Source organism: Bos taurus, chromosome 15 (genome assembly GCF_002263795.3).
Source record: "Bos taurus isolate L1 Dominette 01449 registration number 42190680 breed Hereford chromosome 15, ARS-UCD2.0, whole genome shotgun sequence".
In the NCBI taxonomy this organism is placed as follows: Eukaryota; Metazoa; Chordata; class Mammalia; order Artiodactyla; family Bovidae; genus Bos; species Bos taurus.
Window position 1 is genome coordinate 52323304 of NC_037342.1, and position 19632 is coordinate 52342935.

Here is a 19632-nt window from a genome sequence, read left to right on the forward strand (position 1 = left end):
CAAGTGTACGCCCTAACTATAAGCCAATAACACCACAGTTTTCCCAATCCCCTCTACTCTCAAGGAAGAACACCTGACAAATCTGATATGGCCACAAGGGGTCTATTGTGGAGGTCTGGCTTCCAGACTCACCAATTCCAGTCCTGGACTGGGCTGGGTTTATTCATTAACCAAGCCAGATGGAGGAGGCAGCTCCACTCTGTTGACACAGAGGGTGGGAGTCCCAGGCTCAGTTCAGACTTTCCCCTACCCTTCCTTCTGGAGAGTCAGCTTGATGGGGAGATTATGCTTCCCTACCCCATGGCACAGGCCAGCCTAAGTCTTTCCCAGGTTACAGGCAGGAAAACAACCTTTTTCTCACAACAACTTTGCTCACTTTATATTCAATTTGTTCCTTCATTTGTTCCTTCTTTCCATCTTTCATTTAACCAACATCCCTGCTGGGCCTGTGTTGGAGGCTGAGGACTCAAAGGATAGGATGTGTCCCTGTCCCTGGAGAGCACTAAGCTGGAACATGCCAGTGGCCCTGCCCTTCCCCGCTCCTCAGGCTTAGACACAGGTCCAGCTCTGGGGAAGCCCCCAGCCCAGGGTCCTCAGGCCCGGGTAGAGAGTCCCGGAAAGGGAGAAAAGGAGACAGACGTGGGAACTGGGAGAGAAAAACACAGATAGCCAGGGTGCAGACAGAGAGTCAAGAAGGGAGCAGGGAAGGCAGAATGGGTGAGCCAGGTGCCTACGTGGGGACAGAGGGACAAAGCTCTAAATGACTAAGACAAAGTGAGACAGAAAGGCCCAGGGTCAGGTAGGGAAGGTCAGACATCTCTGGCCCTGTTATGAGGCCCTGATGCCAGAGCTAAATCCGAATCCAAGAGCAGGTCCCAGGCAGGAGGGGCTGGAGAGGGGGAGGGCAGGCGTGCTCTCCAAGTCCACTGCTCTGCTCCCACCTCTGCCGGCTTCCACCACAGAAATACACTTCTCCATGTGTTTGAGAAGGAGAGCGGGAAGGCTGAGGCAAGACAGAGGGGAGGGCACAGTCTACTGCCAGGAGCCGCGGAAGGGAGATCTGCTGCCTTGAAAAGTGGTACTCACAGCAATGCCAGATGTGTTGTGTTGGAGGCAGTCACTGAGGCCTCTCATCAGAGTCTTCACTAGCCTATCCCCCATCTAGTCCCCCAGGGGAGGTGGGCTCACAGGGTCCCAAGCCCCAAGCCGGCCCTCCTTCGACAAAGAGAAGAAAATCATGGGGTTGTGAGGAGTGGAGTGGATGGCTGTGAGAGAGGCCAGCTATGCCTGCATCTTCCCTGCCTCTGCTGGCCTACACCCTGGTCCCTCCTCCCCCAGCCTGCCGGCCCAGCCTGGCCCTGTGTGAGGCAGGGACATCTAAGCCCTGCTTTCAGGATCTGCCATCCAGGATCCTGAGTCCCTGCAGGAGAGACTCAGGGGACAGCCAGGAGGGAAGAGGGAAGAGCAGGGCATCAGGCAGGAAGAAGTGCAGAGAGTGTGGAATGAGACCCAGTTCAGGCTGAGAGAATCAGGAATTCGGGACTGAAGGGCTCAGTCTCCCACCTGAGATGACTCAAGTCAGGACCTGATAAAGGCTTCAAGGGCAGAGGGCTCCTTGAGCAAGACCATTCTCCTAGGTGGGCTTGGCAGCGGTCCACCTCCCTGAGCAGGCAGGGGCTGAGTGAGTCACACCCCCTGTCTCCAGGCCTCAGCTGGCCCATCTGTGAGCTGGGGGCTTGGCCAGCAAACTGTGCCTCCTGGGTTCTCGCAGGAGACTCTGAGGTGCACAGCCAGGTGTCTGTACCCCTGCTGGAGGACCGGGAGACTCCCAGTCAGAGGGAGTCAGGGCGCAGTGCCGGCTGCACCTGCTGCGGGGCCACCCTACCTTGATCTTGTGCAGGGTACGATCCATCTCCACAGCCTGCACCCACACAGACACACCAGCTTTGCTGTAGGTCAGGTTCCAGCCCGCCTCGGCCTCACACTCTGACCGGAAGCTGCGGAAGTCCTGGTCGTCGGGCACCTGGACGCTGTCGCGACCCAGGACTGGCCGAGGCCCCGGGGGCTCTGGGGAGACAGCTGACTGCTCCATGGGGAGGCCCAGGGCCCTGGTCCTGGTCCGGCTCTCCTGGGTCCTCCGCGGAGGCTCCGACAACGTCGACGCGGCTGCAGATGCTGACGCCACCTTCCAGGGACCTGCAAGACCGGTTTGGGAACCGGAGTCAGAACGCTGCGGGCGCGCGTGCGGCTGTCCGGGGTCCTGGCAGGTAGCGAGTTCGAGAGAGGCAGGGGCTGGCCCCCTGGCCAGAGCGTACCGCCGCCACTGGGCAGTACGCCCCTCTCTCTCTCCGCAAAAGCGCGACCTCAGACCGCCGGGGATGGGAGCCGGAGTGGGGGCTGCGTATCGGGGTGCAGGGGAAGCCCGTCGGGACCCGGGGGAGGCCGGGACCCGAGGTGACGAACGGTCCGGTGGGGTCCGCGCAGCGCTGGCCGGACTGGTTCAACTAACTCGGCAGCGGCGCCGGCGCGGGAAGCGCGCGGGGCCGGTGGTGGGGGCGGGGTGGGGCGCCCACGGGGCCCGCAGGCTCACCTGTGCCCGCTACTCGCCGGGGCCAGCCGGGGCCAGGGGTGCGAGCGCCTCTGCCGCCGCTGCCGCCGCCGCTGCCCGGGCGACCGGGGCCGCGCGGGGGTTCTAGGGGGAGGAGCAGTGGGTCCCGCCGCCCGGCCCCGCCCCGCGTCCCCCTGCCCCGCGGACGCCCCCCCCCTCCACCTTCCTCCCTCCCCAGGGGCTAGGCTGGGGGCTTCGGGGGCTCCGCTCGCCTGCGCTTGGTATTTTCCAGGCTGCGGAGATACAGCTGACGGGGCTTGGAGCCCCGCCCCACCCCGCCCAGCCGGGTCCTAGCGCCCGCCCCCATCGCCCCCGAAGAGGACCTGGGGACCAGTCCTCAGGCAGGGGTTGAGGAGGGGTCCAAGATGATAGGGCTCTGAGAGGAAGAGCGAGGAGGTGCTAGAAGAGGGATCCTGGAAGTTAATTGTGAACGCTTTATCTCCAACACCTTCCCACACTCACAGGTACACACCTCTGCAACAGCCTACTTAAGACACACAAGCAGCTGTCCCTAGAACCACCCAGAGACATCCCCACACCACACCCCTCAGAACCAAAGATGGGCACACTCCCACCACAATCAAGAGCCCACAGCTTGCCTCCCCTACCAACCACTGGCCTCAAGGTTCTCAAGGTGGCTAGACTTGGGCAAAATCTCCACTCCCATCGCACTCCCAGCTGGGAGCTTTAATCCTCCTCCAGTCCCGGACTCTGGTCCTTGTCCACCCCTAGTCCTCCTGCGCACCCCTGTACACACCTCCCATGGATTAGACTAGGCTTTCCAGAGCATCTGGCTCCAGAGCTCTGGGGCTCCCTGGCCCTCCCCAGGCAGAGCTGGCCAGAGCTCCACAGCCACAGGGGAGATATGTCCACCAGCACTCCAGCCACCCCTTCCAGCCAGAGAGACTGCTACCTGCCCCCTGGGTCCTAGTGCTAGCTCTGTCTCCAGCTGCTCTGTGTTAACTGAGGCCAATAGCTCAATTTTTCTGAGGCCAGGCCAATATGAGTGTGGCAACAGGCCCAAGGCTGAGCATTCACTACCCTAGTGACTAGGGAGGGCTCATCGTGAGCTCCCCTGGATGGGCAGCTAATAGGGCACAAGTGCCCCATCACTTGCCCAGTGTCATCAGTGAGTACATGGCCAACCTGCCAAGATCCCAGATCTCAGCCTCCTCCCACCCCAGGGTTCCCTTGGCTCTGGCTGCCCCATCTCTCTGGGCCTGAGTTTCCCATCTGTAGAATGTGAGCATCAGAATGTATAACCTCCTAGCCTCACCATCCTCGAGCTCTAGGATGGAACAGCTTTTCTTAAAGGTGCTAGAGAAAGATGAGGAGTTGTCACGGTGGATTCACAAATAGAGGTGTTTCTTCCTCAAGTGCTTAGGGCTCTGAGACATTTGTGAATCAGGCCCAATTTTAAAAGTCAAGGGGGTGAGGAGGGAACTGTGATGGCAAGTCACCCCAAGGGGTATTCTGCAAAGTAAGTCTTGTAAAATGAGTTGCAGGTCCCCATGTTACCCTGGATCTCCAGTGTGAGCAGCACAGTCAGATAATCATCCTTGGCTCTTCTAACCCACATTCTTTAAGTGTGTGGTACTGGGTGGCCTGGGGGTGGGGTGGGTGGGGGTGGGCTCTGGGTTCAAGAGGCCAGGGCTCTGGCTCCCTGCTATACACATCCTCTGCCTTCACCACAGCCGTAGGCAGTTCACTGCCCCTCCCCTGGCTTCAGTGGTTTTATCTGACAGCCTCATACCCAGGCTGATGAGAGACTCAAAAGAGGGGTGTACAGAGCCTGTTTTGTGAACTGTAGCCTCTGGGGTCTGCCATGAGGAAAAGGGAGAGGAGCACTGGCCTGGTGGCTTCTGCCTTTTTAGGGCCCCAGTGACACCCATCAGCTGACAGCCAGGCACCAGGACTATACACCTCTCGTCCCCATCGCCTAGTACTGGGAGGAAGAGATAAGGCTGAAGTGACAGCAGGAGATAGCAGTGAGGACAGGCTCACAGGGCTTCTCCACCCCCGAGAGCACTGCCAGTCTGAGACACACAAATTCAGGGAGGTAGTGATGGCAGAAATCAAATCAGCACTCAAATCCAAATATAGATTAACCAAGAATGAATCTTTTGGGTCTTGGGTCAGAAAAGGTGGGTGACCTGGTACCCCTGGGCTCAGGTGGCCATGCCCTGGGCTCAACCCTGCCTGGAGGTTTAGGCCAGGCTGGCTGGAGCATAAGTCCTCCTTCATCAACAATTTGCCCTTGCAGGCCCTCCCAGTCCCCCAGGAATTTAGGTATCTCTGGCTCAAGGGTTCATAACAACCGCCCGAACATGCCTGGATCAAAGCAGATTCATATCCCATCTCAAACACCCCTGAGCAGCAGACAGAAGGCTAGGAGGGCTGGGATGCGTGACCTGGGGGAGGAGCCTGGAAAGGAGTCCTAGGATTTGGTGATAATGGCACCCCACTCCAGTACTCTTGCCTGGAAAATCCCACGGGCGGAGGAGCCTGGTAGGCTGCAGTCCATGGGGTCGCTACGAGTTGGACACAACTGAAGCAACTTAGCAGCAGCAGCTTCCCACAGCCTGGAAGTGCATAGTGGCTGCTACTGTTAAGTCACTTCAGTTGTGTCCGACTCTGTGCGACCCCATAGACGGCAGCCCATCTGGCTCCCCCGTCCCTGGGATTCTCCAGGTAAGAACACTGGAGTGGGTTGCCATTTCCTTCTCCAATGCATGAAAGTGAAAAGTGAAAGTGAAGTCGCTCAGTCGTGTCCAACTCTTAGCGACCCCATGGACTGCAGCCTACCAGGCTCCTCCATCCATGGGATTTTCCAGGCAAGAGTACTGAGTGGGGTGCCATTGCCTTCTCCGGTGCAAAGTGGACCTGGGTTCAAATCCTGTTGATACCATTTCCTAAACGTGTGACCAAGAGCAGGTGACATGTCCTGTCTGAGTTTCAGTTTCTTCATCTAGAATAATAATACCTACTCTCTGAGAATTATTGCAAGGAAAAGAGTTGTATACATGTTGGTTTCATGCCCAAATTACTAAAAAGAAGGGGAAAGGTAGGGAGGAATAAATACACTGTTCAAAAACGGCATAATTCCTACAAAAAGTGTTAAGGAAATACCTTGATAGGATGGTTGTTAAGGTTCTCATGAAAGAGTAAACAGTGGAAAATGTTGGCAAAGCATGACCCTGTCTGCCCCTGCAGCCCCTGTCCCAGTCACAGGGGTCAATAGAAAGTGGATTGGGTGGAGGTGCCCTTCCGGGCCCCAGCCCCAGGATGGGGACAACACCAAGCAGGACTCAGAGTCGGGTGGAAGGCGGGAGCATGTAGGAGAAAGAGAAGGTGCTTAGCAAGCTGAGAGGCATCATAAGAATGCGAGGAATCATGGCCCAGGGCGCTGAGCAAGTGTGGGTTTTACAAGTGCCCCTCACAGAGAGAAGCTGAGGTGTGGGAGGCATAGGGACGCCCCTAAATTAAAGTAAGACAGAAGCCATCTGGGGACCACAAGTACCCGGTAGGACTCCCGGAATGGGGTGGGGGGTTGTTTGGAGATATTCACACCAGTTCTTGCTCACTGACCCCTGCCAGCTGTTGGAACAGAGTCAGGACACCTGCCTGGAGCCATCCATGACCTGGTCCATAACACTGCTCTCTCAACTCCCCTCACTGAGCTCCCATCAAGACTAAAGACCTGCAGACTAACATCACCTGGCCACAGCCCCTAACTGTACAGATGAAGAAACAAAGGCCCAAGCAGCAGGGTCAGAGCACAGATAAGATCTTAGGTCTCCCAGCTCCTAACCCAAGGCTCTGTCCGTGCTCCCCACTTATATGCCACCTCTTTCACTACCCTAGGGGTGACCTTGGGGGCAGTCACCACCTTCTTCAAGATTCCTCCCCTGCCCAAGTGTCCTAGACAATGAAGGGCTTCCATGTCCTGACTTGCTCCTGGTGCTCCCTCCTACTCACCATCTAGTCAGACAGATGGAGGGCTGCCTCGATCTCCCCTCTGGGAGATGAGGAGAAGGCCCCCCTGACCCCTTCTTCCCCAAGCTCCTCTCCTCTGGGGTAACCAGCCTTGCCAGTTTGGGTGAGAAAATTCCCAGGTTGCCTAGGGGAACGAGGCTGTATCCTGGGGGCACCGTTCTAGAAGACTGAGCAATGACCTGTGTGATGTCACCAGGAAGCAGCAGAGAGGGGATTCCAGAGGCCCCCCTGGAACGGCTGAGGACAGAGCACTCTGAGGCCCCCAGGGCTGGCATGGCCTTGAGGGATGTGTCCTTTACAGTTTGATGGCAGGCAGCAACAGGTTCAGCACCCTAGTCCCACCTGGAGCCGGATCTGAGTGTTTGCCCAGGGTGGGTCTCCTACCCCTGCTGGGCCTCACTGAGTAAACAGCTCAAACACTGCCCTGAATGAGCTGCTAGAGCCTCAGGGAAACACAGAGCACACAGTCAGAGTTACCCACATCCCCTCTCCTGCTGGTGACGCTGACACAGCCAAGTGCTGTGATACGAACAGAATCAGTCAGTTCAATTCAGTCGCTCAGTCGTGTCCGACTCTTTGCGACCCCATGAATCGCAGCACGCCAGGCCTCCCTGTCCATCACCATCTCCTGGAGTCCACCCAAACTCACGTCCATTGAGTCAGTGATGCCAGCCAGCCATCTCATCCTCTGTCATCCCCTTCTCCTCCTGCCCCCAATCCCTCCCAGCATCAGTCTTTTCCAAAGAGTCAACTCTTCTCATGAGGTGGCCAAATTACTGGAGTTTCAGCTTCAGCATCATTCCTTCCAAAGAACACCCAGGGCTGATCTCCTGGGTGACAGAATAGAGGGACAAAAATAAGTGATTAAATAGTTAATCCCACTAGGGGATTATAAGTAGAAAAATATGGGAAACTCCTGTAAATTAATGATTACTTGAAAAAGCAGGTTTGCTTAACCACAAAACTAAGCAGGCTTGCTTAGCAATAAAACCATGCAACAGAGCACAGAACATGCCCCCAAACAATAAAACAGTGGTGGCATGAGACCCACATCCAGACCAGTGAGCTCAGTAAGTTAATGACCCCCAAAGCAGGCTCTGTGCACACATAAAAAAAACCCCATCATTTATGGGAAGGTGACTTTTCAAAATGAAAGACCCTCACTGTACTGAGACCTGAAGAAATTTTTCGAAAGTCCTATGACAGTCCTGGCCTAACCATACAGGGAGGGACAAGTAAACTTCCCTGCCCTGTCTGCGGAGGAGCTGCTGATGGAAACGTCACGTCTACTCAAGAGAGACAAAGAAGGTCTTCTCCCCCTCCCCACTTTTCCTTTGATTATAAAACAGCAGCCCACTAAGTTCTGGGGGCACTTCCCACCCATCTGCTTGTAAGCCTCACAAGGGTTTTATTCTCATAAATCATTTCTTATCTACTACTTTGCTCTCGCTGGATTCTTCTCCACGCTGACATGAAGGACTATGGTATCGAAGCTTTTCGGAGCCCCGCTGAAACGACCCCAGTTGATCACACCCATCTCCTGCCTCAGTCCACACAGCCACATACCATCTCAGTCTCACGCGGGGGAATCCACCAGGGGCACGCTGGCTTGAGCACGCCAGGTCACCCAAGTAGGCTTGCCAGATAAAACACAGGACACATCTTGAAACTTGATTTTCAGATAAGGAAAATCACTGTTAGCATGTTTCAAGTATTTGCTAAGTCTGGCAACCTTACACCTGGGGCCCTGTCGTACCCACATCACACAGCCTCAAAGAGCTACACACCAGTCCCCTCACAGACCTCAGTCTCTTGCCTGCCCTGGGAATGAGGTCAGCACCTGGGTTACAGCTGTTGCACACACACACACACACACAAATGGCCTGGCACATCCCTCTCTGTGAAGAGGTCCTGGGGCAGAGTAAGAGTCTACCACACTCATTTTGTCTAACCTTCACAATAACCTTAGGTGGAAGGTCATGCTGGGACTCTTAGCCCCATTTGAAAAATGAGGAAAATAAGGCCCAGCAAGAAACAACCTATTTGTGGTATCCCCACATGTGATCTCCGGCAGGGGGTAGAAGGGGTGTAAGGGAAGTCTTATTACACCTGGGCCAGGCTGTGTCCCTGGCAGGTCTGAGCTCCTCAAGCAGGCCTCTCAAAAGAGCCTCTTCCCACCAGGAACAATAGCCTAGGGGTTTAGGGGTGGGCCCTCTGACCCTTCCCCCATTCAAGGGTGATACTAATAGCTCCCCAAGAGGCCCCTCTAGTTCCAGGAGGTGGAAACTGTTCTGTCAGGGCACTGCGGGCTCAGCTTTGAGATGAAAAAATATGAAGAAACCAGAAGAAGGAAGGTGTGGGGGGGCGCTTCCAGAAAAGAAAGCGTCATCCCAGGGCTGGAGCTCTTGCCCTGGTAAAAGGGCCAGACAACCTAGTCCTCCCCAAAGACACACAAAGACACCTCCACCCCCACTGCCATCCAGCCTGAGCACAGAGCTGAAGGCAGGGCCTGGGGTCAGGCAGATGGATCAAGAGCCTCTGACAGAAAACTCCAGGGCTTTCAGAAGGTTGCATCGACCCAGCAATCGAACTGGGTTCCTGCAGGCGGCAGTGCCTAACAGACATTAGCAGGAGGAGGACCGAGCCTGCAGAGTGGGTGCTAGCCATCTGGGTCTGGGGCCCTCCCAAAGAGGAAGTCCCCATGGTTCTACTCTGGGCCCCACCGACTGTGGGCAAGGCCTGGCACCTTTCTGGTCTGTTTTCCTGCTGAGGTGCTTAAGATGCCTCTCTCCTGGCCTGGGGCAGCTGGGTGGGCTCTGTAAACTGTGGAGTCCTGCATGGTGGGGGGTGCATGCAGTAGAGCTCTTCTTTCCTCCAAGCCTAGGAGCACCCTGGGCATCAAGACCCTGCAAGGCCCAGAGAGAAGCTCCCAGTTCCTGGAGGACTGGGAGGGAAGGACAGGAGAGGAGGCAGCACAGATGGGGTAAAATACCCTGCTCAGCAGTCTAGCATAATGGCTAAGAGCCTGAGCTAGGGAGCTAGGCCGTCTAGGTTAGAACCTCTTACTGTGTGATCTAGAATAAGTTACTTAACCTCTCTGTCTTGGTACTCCCACACCTATGAACAAGTAGGCTAATAGAACTTAGATCATTGCCTCCAGGATGAAGTGAGTTCATGCACGTGGAGAGCTTAGCACAGTGCCTGGCAAGCAACAAGCGCTCAATAAACGCCACTGCTGCTGCTGCTAAGTCACTTCAGTCGTGTCCGACTCTGTGTGACCCCATAGACGGCAGCCCACCAGGCTCCCCTGTCCCTGGGATTCTCCAGGCAAGAGCACTGGAGTGGGTTGCCATTTCCTTCTCCAACGCATGAAAGTGAAAAGTGAAAGTGAAGTCGCTCAGTTGTGTCCGACCCTCAGCGACCCCATGGACTACAGCCTTCCAGGCTCCTCCGTCCATGGGATTTTCCAGGCAGGAGTACTGGAGTGGGGTGCCATTGCCTTCTCCGCAATAAACGCCACAGCTACTATCAATTCTTGTCTCCTAAGCTCCCTTACCCCAGGTCTGGCAGCTGTCCCCAAGGCATAGCCTCTTTTCTAAGTCTCTGCTCCTTGACCTGGAGGCAGTGCCTCCCTCTTCTGACCTGGAGAAAAAGAAACAATCTAAGTTCACCTGGAACCTGGAGGGCTGAGAATAAAGCAGAAGTGGCCATTATAACATCTTGCCCCCCTCCCTCACCCCAATTCCCAACAGAGCTACAAAGGCCTGGATGGGTCCCCTTTGGGAGGCCTTCACTCAACGACATGAGCTCCTTGCATCCACACAGCCCCCTTCTCAGTGTCTGACAACAGGGCACCAGGACAGCAGCAGGCCCCAGGGAGCCTGGCTGTGCCCAGCCAGCAGGCAGGACAGTACTGAGATGTCCACGCCCCCGGGGCTGGTTTCTAGGACCCTTTGAAGGGCTCATGTGGGGAAGGCTTGCTAGGAGCTCTGTCAGTGAGTGGGGCTGAAGACTGGGTCTGGGTTCATTTTGAGGTCCAAAATTCGTACCTGGGGCAGGCCTAGAAGAAGCCCAGCTTTCCTGGGCATTGCTGTGTTGGGGACTCCTGCCAACCACTGCCCTCTGCCCTCAGGCACTGGTACCCCTGCTTAGTGGGCATCTCCAGGGTGCTTCCCCGGGGGCGGCTGCCTCCTTCAGCACCTTCTAAATTTAGGGCTTGGGCTCTGTGACTCATTACTGAATCTGCTTTGCTACCCTCCTCCAGGAGTGTGCTCCCACGGTATTTTTATCTCCTGCTGCCTCAGACTGATTAATAAGGCCCTAGAATCCTGCAGCAGCCACACACACACCACTGAGAGCTCCCCAGTCCACCCACCCCAGCTCGGCTCTGGACTGCTCTCTGACCAGGTCCTGCACTCCCCTTCCCTTTACCTGTCTGTGCACCCACCCCCACCCTGCTGTGCCCCAACCCACAACCCACCCAGGTGTCCACATCTGGCTCCAAGTGTGACTGCAGTGGCAGGGGGAAAAGAGAGATGGAGCCAAGGCCTGCCCCCTCCCAACCAGCTGCCAGGCAGAGCCCTGGCCAAACACCACGATACCTGAGTTCTGGCCTAGACTCACCCCCACCTTACTGTGGGGCTCTGGGTGAGCTCGGTGGTCATCTCTTTCCTTCTCTATAAATAAGGGGTTTGAACCAGACCTCCACTAGGGTGGCCTGGACCAGAGCTGAAAGTACCAATGGACCAGACCACCACCTTCAAACGGGGTGAGCTGGGGGGAGGGTATCTGATATTGGGCCCTGTCTTCCACCCAGGGGCCTCTCTGCCCCCAGCTCCTGCTCTGTTCAGGGAACACACACAGGTCAAGACCCTGCTGTCAGCCTTTTGGGACATCTGCCCTGCAGGGAGGAAGGGTCATGGTTCTGGTCTCACTGCCCAGGGCTGTACTGTACAGCTGTACTGGGCAAGAATCACCTTAACTCTGGACCCAGGTCATCAGGAACATGAATCATATGTGTGTGGAGGTGTAAAATGCTCCCCGCCAGGTTCCTAGTGCCAGAGGGAGAAATGGGGATGCAAGTGTCCCCCGCCTCAACTTTCATAAACACAGGCTGCCTGGGCGCAGAGTGGAGGTATCTGGGAGGCAGACAGACCAGGGGTGGTGGCATCTCCGCCCCTGCTGGACTCTGGGAGAACCCTATCTCCAGCTGGCCTCCACCTATGTTCATGAGTAACAAAGAGCGGCTTAGTTACTGAGCGGGTACCATGGGCCTAGTGCTGTTATATGCACTTAACAGTTCTTAACTCATTTAATTCATAGTTACACTTCAGACAGCCCTGGATACGGCTTACCACTCCCACTCTAGAGACAGTGAGGCTCAGAGTAGGGTAGTGACTCACCAAGGATCACAGCATTAAGTCACTGGGAGGGCAAGTTAAAAGCTGAGTCTGACTGCAATCCTGGCTTCTGTTTGTACCCTAAAGTAGCTCTTCTCAGCGTATACATTAGACACTCAATAAATGTTTGATGAAGATGTTTGATCGCTGCCATGTCATGGAAAGATCCCTATCCTAGTCCAGTTTTACGCCAGCTCCTTGTGTGTCCTGAAGAGAATGTTTTCTTCCATTAGCCTCAGTTTCCCCTGCTGAAAACAGAGACAAGTGAAGGCCCAGAGAATGAGACAGTTAGAGGTGGGGAAGATCTTGAATTTCTATTTCTACAAACACCTTCCTTTCGTGACTTGCCTGAGGAGGCCCCATTTGCAACCGGACCTTAGCGGCTCCAAGCCCCTCCCACACCTATGTCCAGAACTTCTAAGAGCACTCCAGAGAGACAACTGGGCACAGCCCCGCTCCAAGGGACAGAGAGGTCAGTATCTTGGTTGGTGGTATGCTTTGCCCACGATGCCACCTGACAGCTCCACCTGGTGGGCGAGTGGCTCCTAAAGCCTCTCAGCTCAACCTGCATCACCTCCTCTCAGCATCCAAGCCAGCACAGGTACCACCTCCAGCTGTCATGGGCAGCTGTCAGAGCCCCAGATGGAATCATCTGAGCACCCAATTCCTCTCAGGTTCAGAAATAGAGACCACCCTTTTCCATTCAGGGTCGGTCCCCTTAACATTAGCCCCTCATCTGTCACATCTGATCTCCTTCCCTTACCTGGGCCACTCTTCTGAGAAGTAGGATCTGTACAGCTTCTGCCACACTGTCCTCTGTCTCCAGGATTCTCCAGTTCCTCCTTAATTTCATGCCTTTGGTAGTCATCTCAACAGAGCAGGATCTTCCTCCACTAGGCCCAGCAGGTAGGAGGATTAGTAATAAGGGCTTCTCTAGACTCTGGGCACAGTCTGTCTCTCTAAGCCTGTATGCAAAAAAGACACTAATCCAGGAGGTGCAGGGAAGGGCTCCAAGCCCAAACGCTGGCAGCCTAGGTTTTAGCCCTTGCTCACAGACTGCTGAGACCTGGAGCAAGCTCCTGCCCCTGTAGGGGCCCCTGAGTTTTGCAATTTGTAGTATGATGAAATAGTTCCTCAATCTGCAATCCCCCGATTATAATAATCTGCCCTTATAGATTGCTCGGCAACTTAGTTTCATTTCTGCATCTTATTTGATCCTTCCAATATCCTATTTCCATTTTCAAATCAGAAAGCGTAGGTCCTCAGGGGAACAGAACTACCAAGGTCACACAGCAACTCAAAGACAGAGTCTAGAGTCCTTGCATCCTGAACCATCGTTGGTCGCTCACACGCAAAGATGCTAGGACTCTCGCTGTATCACTTTCTCTGACCCGCTGTCCCACTGGTAAAATGAGTGCTCAATGAAGGGAGCTGTGCTTAGCAAACCATTTAAAAAAGGGGGGGGGGGGCAGAAAAATAACGGGACCGTTACGTTACTGTTTATTACTGTTATCTTTGCTAAGGCGCCCCCGCGTGTCCATCCCCAGGCGCTCCGTTCGCGCAGGCGCTCTTCGGTGTTTACAGAAGCCCTGAGGCCCGGCATTTGCGCGTGCGCTTCCCGTCAGGGATCGCCCCACCGATCGCCGTCGGACGCTGCTTTCAAGTCCCCTAGTGGTTGTGGCTGGAGTGTAACTACGGTTCCCTGGGGCCCGGTCGGCTCCGCCTTGGGTTGAGGCGTCTCTGCAACTCCGGAGCGGCGGAGATCTAAGCAGTGGCAGGGAGAGGCACAGCACTGTCCCTCCAGACTCCTGCATCTCAAGTCACCGTTGCGCTAAGACTCTGGTGCAGACTTTCGGGCCCCTCATGGCACACTTGGCGGCCGCGGTGAATTGCAGTGGAACTGACCACGCACTGCCTCATGGGAGCCTTAGTTCGTGGCTAGAACCTTCCCGGAGTTGGAACTCTGCTTAAACTACATTTCCCAGAAGTCCAAGAGGCGAGCGTCTCAGAAGACGGGCCTGGGGCTTGCTGGGAGATAGAGTGTGGCGATGGTAGTTTGTGCAGGAAGGGAATCGTGAAGAAGCGGTGGAGCCTCCGGCTTTTAGCCTTGGTCGTGGTTCAAGCTACAGTTACACGGTAGCTGTCAAACGAAAAGAATAACTCTGCTGGGCTGAGTGTTGGGGTGATACTACACTCCCAGGGGTCACCATCGCCTGTGACTCTCAGTTCTCTTACTGCTTGTAACGATGGAGATTTTCTACAGCTGCACTGTCCAATTGGAGACGGCAATGGCCACCTACTCCAGTACTCTTGCTTGGAAAATCCCATGGACGGAGGAGCCTGGTAGGCTGCAGCCCATGGGGTCGCAAAGAGTCAGACACGACTGAGCGAATTCACTTTCACTTTTCACTTTCATGCATTGGAGAAGGAAATGGCAACCCACTCCAGTGTTCTTGCCTGGAGAATCCCAGGGACAGAGGAGCCTAGTGGGCTGCCGTCTATGGGGTCGCACAGAGTCGGACACGACTGAAGTGACTTAGCAGCAGCACTGTCCAATAGGGTAGAGACTAGCCTGTGGCTACTGAACATTTGACATGAGGTTAAGTGCCATGAAGAAAGAAAAAGATTTGAATTTATTTAAAAATTAAAACCAATTAATTACTTTTAGTTAAATTTAAATAGCCACCTATGGGCTCAGCTCAGTCGCTCAGTTGCTTCCGACTCTGTGCGACCCCATGGACTGCAGCCTGCCAGGCTTCCCTGTTCATTACCAACTCCTGGAGCCTACTCAAACTCATGTCCATTGAGTCGGTGATGCCATCCAACCATCTCATCCTCTATCGTCCTCTTCTCCTCCTGCCTTCGATCTTTCCCAGCATCAGGGTCTTTTCCAGTGAGTTAGTTCTTTGCATCAGGTGGCCAAAGTACTGGAGTTTCCGCTATGGCTAGTGGCCACCTTATTCCACAGTGCACAGTGTTCATAATCAGCAATCATCTTCCTGGTTTGTGAGACCTAAGACTTTATAGTTTTCTTTCTACTCTGGACTGAAAAAAAGTACCACGTAAAAGTTGAGAACTACGTTTTATTTGTAGCCTTACTGAGGACTATAATTTGGGATGGCAGCCTCTCAGATAGCTCTGAAGGACTGTTCAAAAGAGGTAAGGGAGGAGCAAGGAATTTTTCCTGAAAAAAAAAAAAATGTATAGTGAACATCCAAAGATTATTGCTATTCATACACAAGAAACCAGACGTCACAAATTAACTCTTAGTGCCCTTTTATGTATGGGAAAATGCAAGAGTCTAGGCTCACTGAAATTATTCCTTTGGGATGCTTTTGAACTGTGGTGTTGGAGAAGACTCTTGACAGTCCCTTGGACAGCAAGGAGATCCAACTAGTCCATCCTAAAGGAAATCACTCCTGAATATTCATCAGAAGAACTGATGCTGAAGCTGAAACTCCAATACTTTGGCTACCTGATGTGAAGAACTGACTCATTGGAAAAGACCCTGATGCTGGGAAAGATTGAAGGCAGGAGAAGTAGACGACAGAGGATGAGATGGTTGGATGGCATCACTGACTCAATGGACATGAGCTTGAGTAAACTCCAGGAGTTGGCGATGGACAGGGAGGCCTGGTGTGCTGTAGTCCACGGGGTCACAAAGAGTTGGACATGACTGAGCAACTGAACTGAACTGATGCATCTTAAACTATCTAGGGTTAGTATACTGTTTTTCTCCATCCAGAACTCCCCCTCAGGGTGCGCCCATTGTAGGGGGTAACTGCAGGGGCTGATGACTTGACAGCAGGAAACATTTTTGTTTACTTACTTGACAGGCAACATTTTTTTTTGTCCACATTGCCTACTCAGTCTTTGCAGATTCCACCTCCTTTGTGTGTCCCTTGAAAATCTAAAAATTAGTTCAGGCTGTAAAAACCTGCTGTGGTATTCATCAGGCTGGAATAACAGACAGAGAGAAAGCCAGCCGCAAAATTAATAAGAAACAAAATTTTTCCCAGGGACATACTGCAGCTATAAAATACCGTAACAACCCTCTTCGTGGAGTGACTATTTCTTTCTTACTCACTGAGCAATTTTGTTTTCTAAAATCATAGAATATCAGAAATTTTGCTTTTAGAATAGGAATGCAACTCTTGCCTGGAAGAGCTAAATCACTAAGAGGACAGGGTTTAAAACCCAGGTGTGGAGAGATTCAGAAAAGGGACTTCTAAACATGTATTCCACATGAGCCTTAACTTTATTGTTTCCAAGGAAACAAGACCCTGAGTCCACTGAGCAGTCCAGACCTGATGTAGGCTACTTTACACACAGCTTTGGTTTGCTTTGAGCTATTAACTACTGCCTGATTTACATTTCACCTAATTCCACCTCTCTCAGATCCTATAAGAACTCTTTTTCTGTTTGGTAGGACACTCCATGATTCCTCTGATGTGCTGTCTTCCTCATAGCAATGGGTCAATAAACCTGACTCCACTGGACTATGGATTGTCCCCGGTGGTCTTTGACTGGGTTAGAACACCCTGAAATACTGGTGTCCTCCAGGTTCCCTCACAGGCCCTCTCTTCACTGCATACTCTCTTTGGATGACCTCATTCACTTCCATCCCTAAGCTGATGATCCCACAATTTATGGCTTAGGTCTCTCTTTGGCCTCTGAGACATCTACTTCTGGTTGACTCAGGTTCCTTAAACTCCGTGAATTTAACACTGAATCTTTTTTTGGAGGGGAGGGGCAGCCACTTTTCACTGCTGTGCTTCAAGTAAGAACTATGCACTGACCACCTCTGACCATGATGTGGGTAGGGACACTCCTCACCTGGGTCAGATACCTCCTCGCACACTGTCCTCAAACTGCAGCACGCTGGATCAGCTGCTTTTCACATAGGTCAGCAGCCCAAACCTTAGAAAGCTGGGGGGGGGGCGGTGCGGGGGTTGGGGGCTGCAAGTGGAAGTGGGTCTCAATTACTCTGCCCCTTTCCCCTGATCCCTCAGTAATAGCCGGGCCCTCAAGAAAGAGACTGCAGAGGCAATCCCACCTGTTTCCCCTCCTCATCTCTCATGGTTCCCTCCCTGGAAGCTTTTCCAGTGGTGTCTCCAGCTCATCCAGTCTTAGACCCTACTAGTACCTTGGAAATTTCATAGCCAACTGTTTTCACTGAGCCTGGTGGCTAGGCAGAAGGGTGAGGTGTGGCCTGCCTGCTGCCTGGAGGGAGGGTGAACGCTGTGGGAAGAAGCTTCATCTTGGGCTGTGTTTGGTTTTCTCTTAAACACAGCTAAAAGCAAATATACTTCAACATCTTGAGGATTTAACTTCCATGTGAAGGACCCTCTAGCCATTTCTATTCCACTTCACCTCTGCCACGTCTCATCTACCAAAGATGTTTGTATTCCTCTTATTCATGTAACTTTGACCTAACTTTTTGGAAAATGAAAAGGGGTCATCTTTCCCATCCATTTCAAAGCACTGTTTACATTTACCCATATTGACTGATGCCCAAATCACAAGTTTCTCTCCTTGGTGGATATAGCTTCAGTATCCCATTCCAAACATTGTTTTCCCTTTAAAGTAATAGTCAACAGTGTGTTCATGTGGTTTGTGAGGAAGGTTGGGGGTCCTAGGACCCCATCAGCTACAGATGATCTTGTTTCCCTCAAACCCTGAGCGTTTTGACCTCTTCATGCTTCTAAACCATTTACTTTTTAGTTCTATATTGTTTAATTCATAATCTTTGGTGGACCATTGATTATAGACATAAACAACTATTTAAAGAGAAGCATAAAAATAAACCTGTAAATCTGTCTAAAGATGCTTGTTACCAGATTCTTGCATTCATCCAATCAAAATTTATATACAGCATATCCAGATGTCACAGAGACTACAAAGCCACAGCTAGAAGAAAGAGAAAAAAAGCAGACATGATGGCTTTTTGTGTATGGAGAATAAAGCCAGTCTACTCTCATAGGTGTCATTTGTGAAAACTGCTTGCAAACAACAGTCTGAACCTTTAATCTCATCATTTAGAGACAAAACATAAACATTAGAAACAAAAAAATAAACCTGTTGGATTTTAAAAAGTATTATGAAGTATTTCAGACATATACTTCCAATGTTAGGACACACAGATCCAGTTTCTTCTTTGGGTTGTACTGAATTCCATCTTTTGAGTATACCATATATAACCATGCATCTTGTCATATATTGGAGTGCAACTACTGGGACCAAGGGTGTGTTTGAATGATTCTGTGTGTGTGTGTGTGTGTGTGACTATGATGTAGCCAAAGTGCCCACCCAAGAGGTTAGGTCTGTTTACACTCCCACCAGCAGGAATGATGGTTCCATTTCCCACACCCTCACCAACTCTAAATATTAATAAATTTCTTAATTTTTACCGATCTGATGACTGTAACATGACCTCTCATTCATACTTTAACTTACATTTCACTAGTTGTGCATAATTTTTGTGTGTGGACCATTTGGTTTTGTTCTTCGATAAAAATCATTGCCCATTTTTATATTAGGTTTTCTGCTCTTCAGCTGACTTGTGGAAGTTCTTTACATCCTTTGGATTTTTACTAATTTGTTATACATGTTGCAAACATTTTCTCCTCATCTACCTCTCTATTTGCCTCTCTTTTTACTTTGTACATAGTGTCTTTTTTTGATAAAAAAAAATATATAACGTAAAATTACTATTTTAAGGACTTCCCTGGTCCAGTGGTTAAGACTCCACACTTCAACAGCAGGGAGTACAGGTCCTATCCCTAGTCAGGGAACTAAGATCACAGGGAGCAGCCTAAAAATATATACATATATTACCATTTTAATCATTTTTAAGTGTACAATAGTTCAGTGGCATTAATTACATTCATCATGTTGTAAAACCATTACCACTATTTCTAAAACTGTTTCATCATCTCAAACAGAAATTCTGCAAACATTAAGTAATAACTACCCATTTCCTCCACATGCCTCTGTAACCTTTAATCTACATTCTGTTTTCATGAATTTACTATTCTATACATTTTATATAAGTGGTCACAAAATATTTGTCCTTTTGTGTCTGACATTTCATGTGGTATAAATTTTCAAGGTTCATAGAAGTTATAGCATGTATCAGAACTTCATTGCTTTTTATGGCTGAATAACATTTCACTGTATGTATAAACCGCATTTTGCTTATTTATTCACCTGTTAATGGACACGAGTTGTTTCCACTTTTTTGTGTGTGTGAATAATATTATTATGACCCTGTGCCTGTGCTCGTGCATGCATGCTAAGTCGCTTCAGTCATCTCCGACTCTTTGCAATTGCACAGACTGTAGCCCGCCAGGCTTCTTTGTCCATGGGGTTCTCCAGGCAAGAATTCTGGAGTAGGTTGCCATTACCTCCTCCAGAGGATCCTCCTGATGCAGGGATCGAACCTGAGTCTCCTATGTCTCCTCCGTTGCAGGCGGATTCTTTACTTGCTGAGCCACTGGGGAAGCCCCATTATGAACAAGATTATACAAATATCTGTTTCCACTGTTTCCCCATCTATTTCCCATGAAGTGATGGGTCCAGAAGCCATGATCTTCATTTTCTGAATGTTGAGCTTTAAGCCAACTTTTT

General features: G+C 51.8%; 1 protein-coding gene across 5 annotated transcripts in view; it reads right to left on the reverse strand.

The window, feature by feature from the left end:
- The window catches only part of STARD10 (StAR related lipid transfer domain containing 10), a 34461-nt gene extending 21005 nt beyond the window's left edge, over positions 1-13456 (reverse strand). The window contains exons 1-2 of one of the 5 annotated variants that reach the window (NM_001192379.1): positions 6587-6685; positions 1886-2196 (exon numbers count right to left, since the gene is read on the reverse strand). In NM_001192379.1, coding sequence (NP_001179308.1) covers positions 1886-2092 — 207 coding nt within the window. In that variant the 5' untranslated portion in view covers positions 2093-2196; positions 6587-6685. Of the gene's footprint in view, positions 1-1885; positions 2197-2590; positions 2693-2931; positions 3445-6586; positions 6686-12766 lie in introns of those variants that run through there. The other 4 variants (XM_005216178.5, XM_024975229.2, XM_059874690.1 and 1 more) reach the window with 4 other exon arrangements.
- Between the last annotated feature and the right edge of the window lie 6176 nt (positions 13457-19632).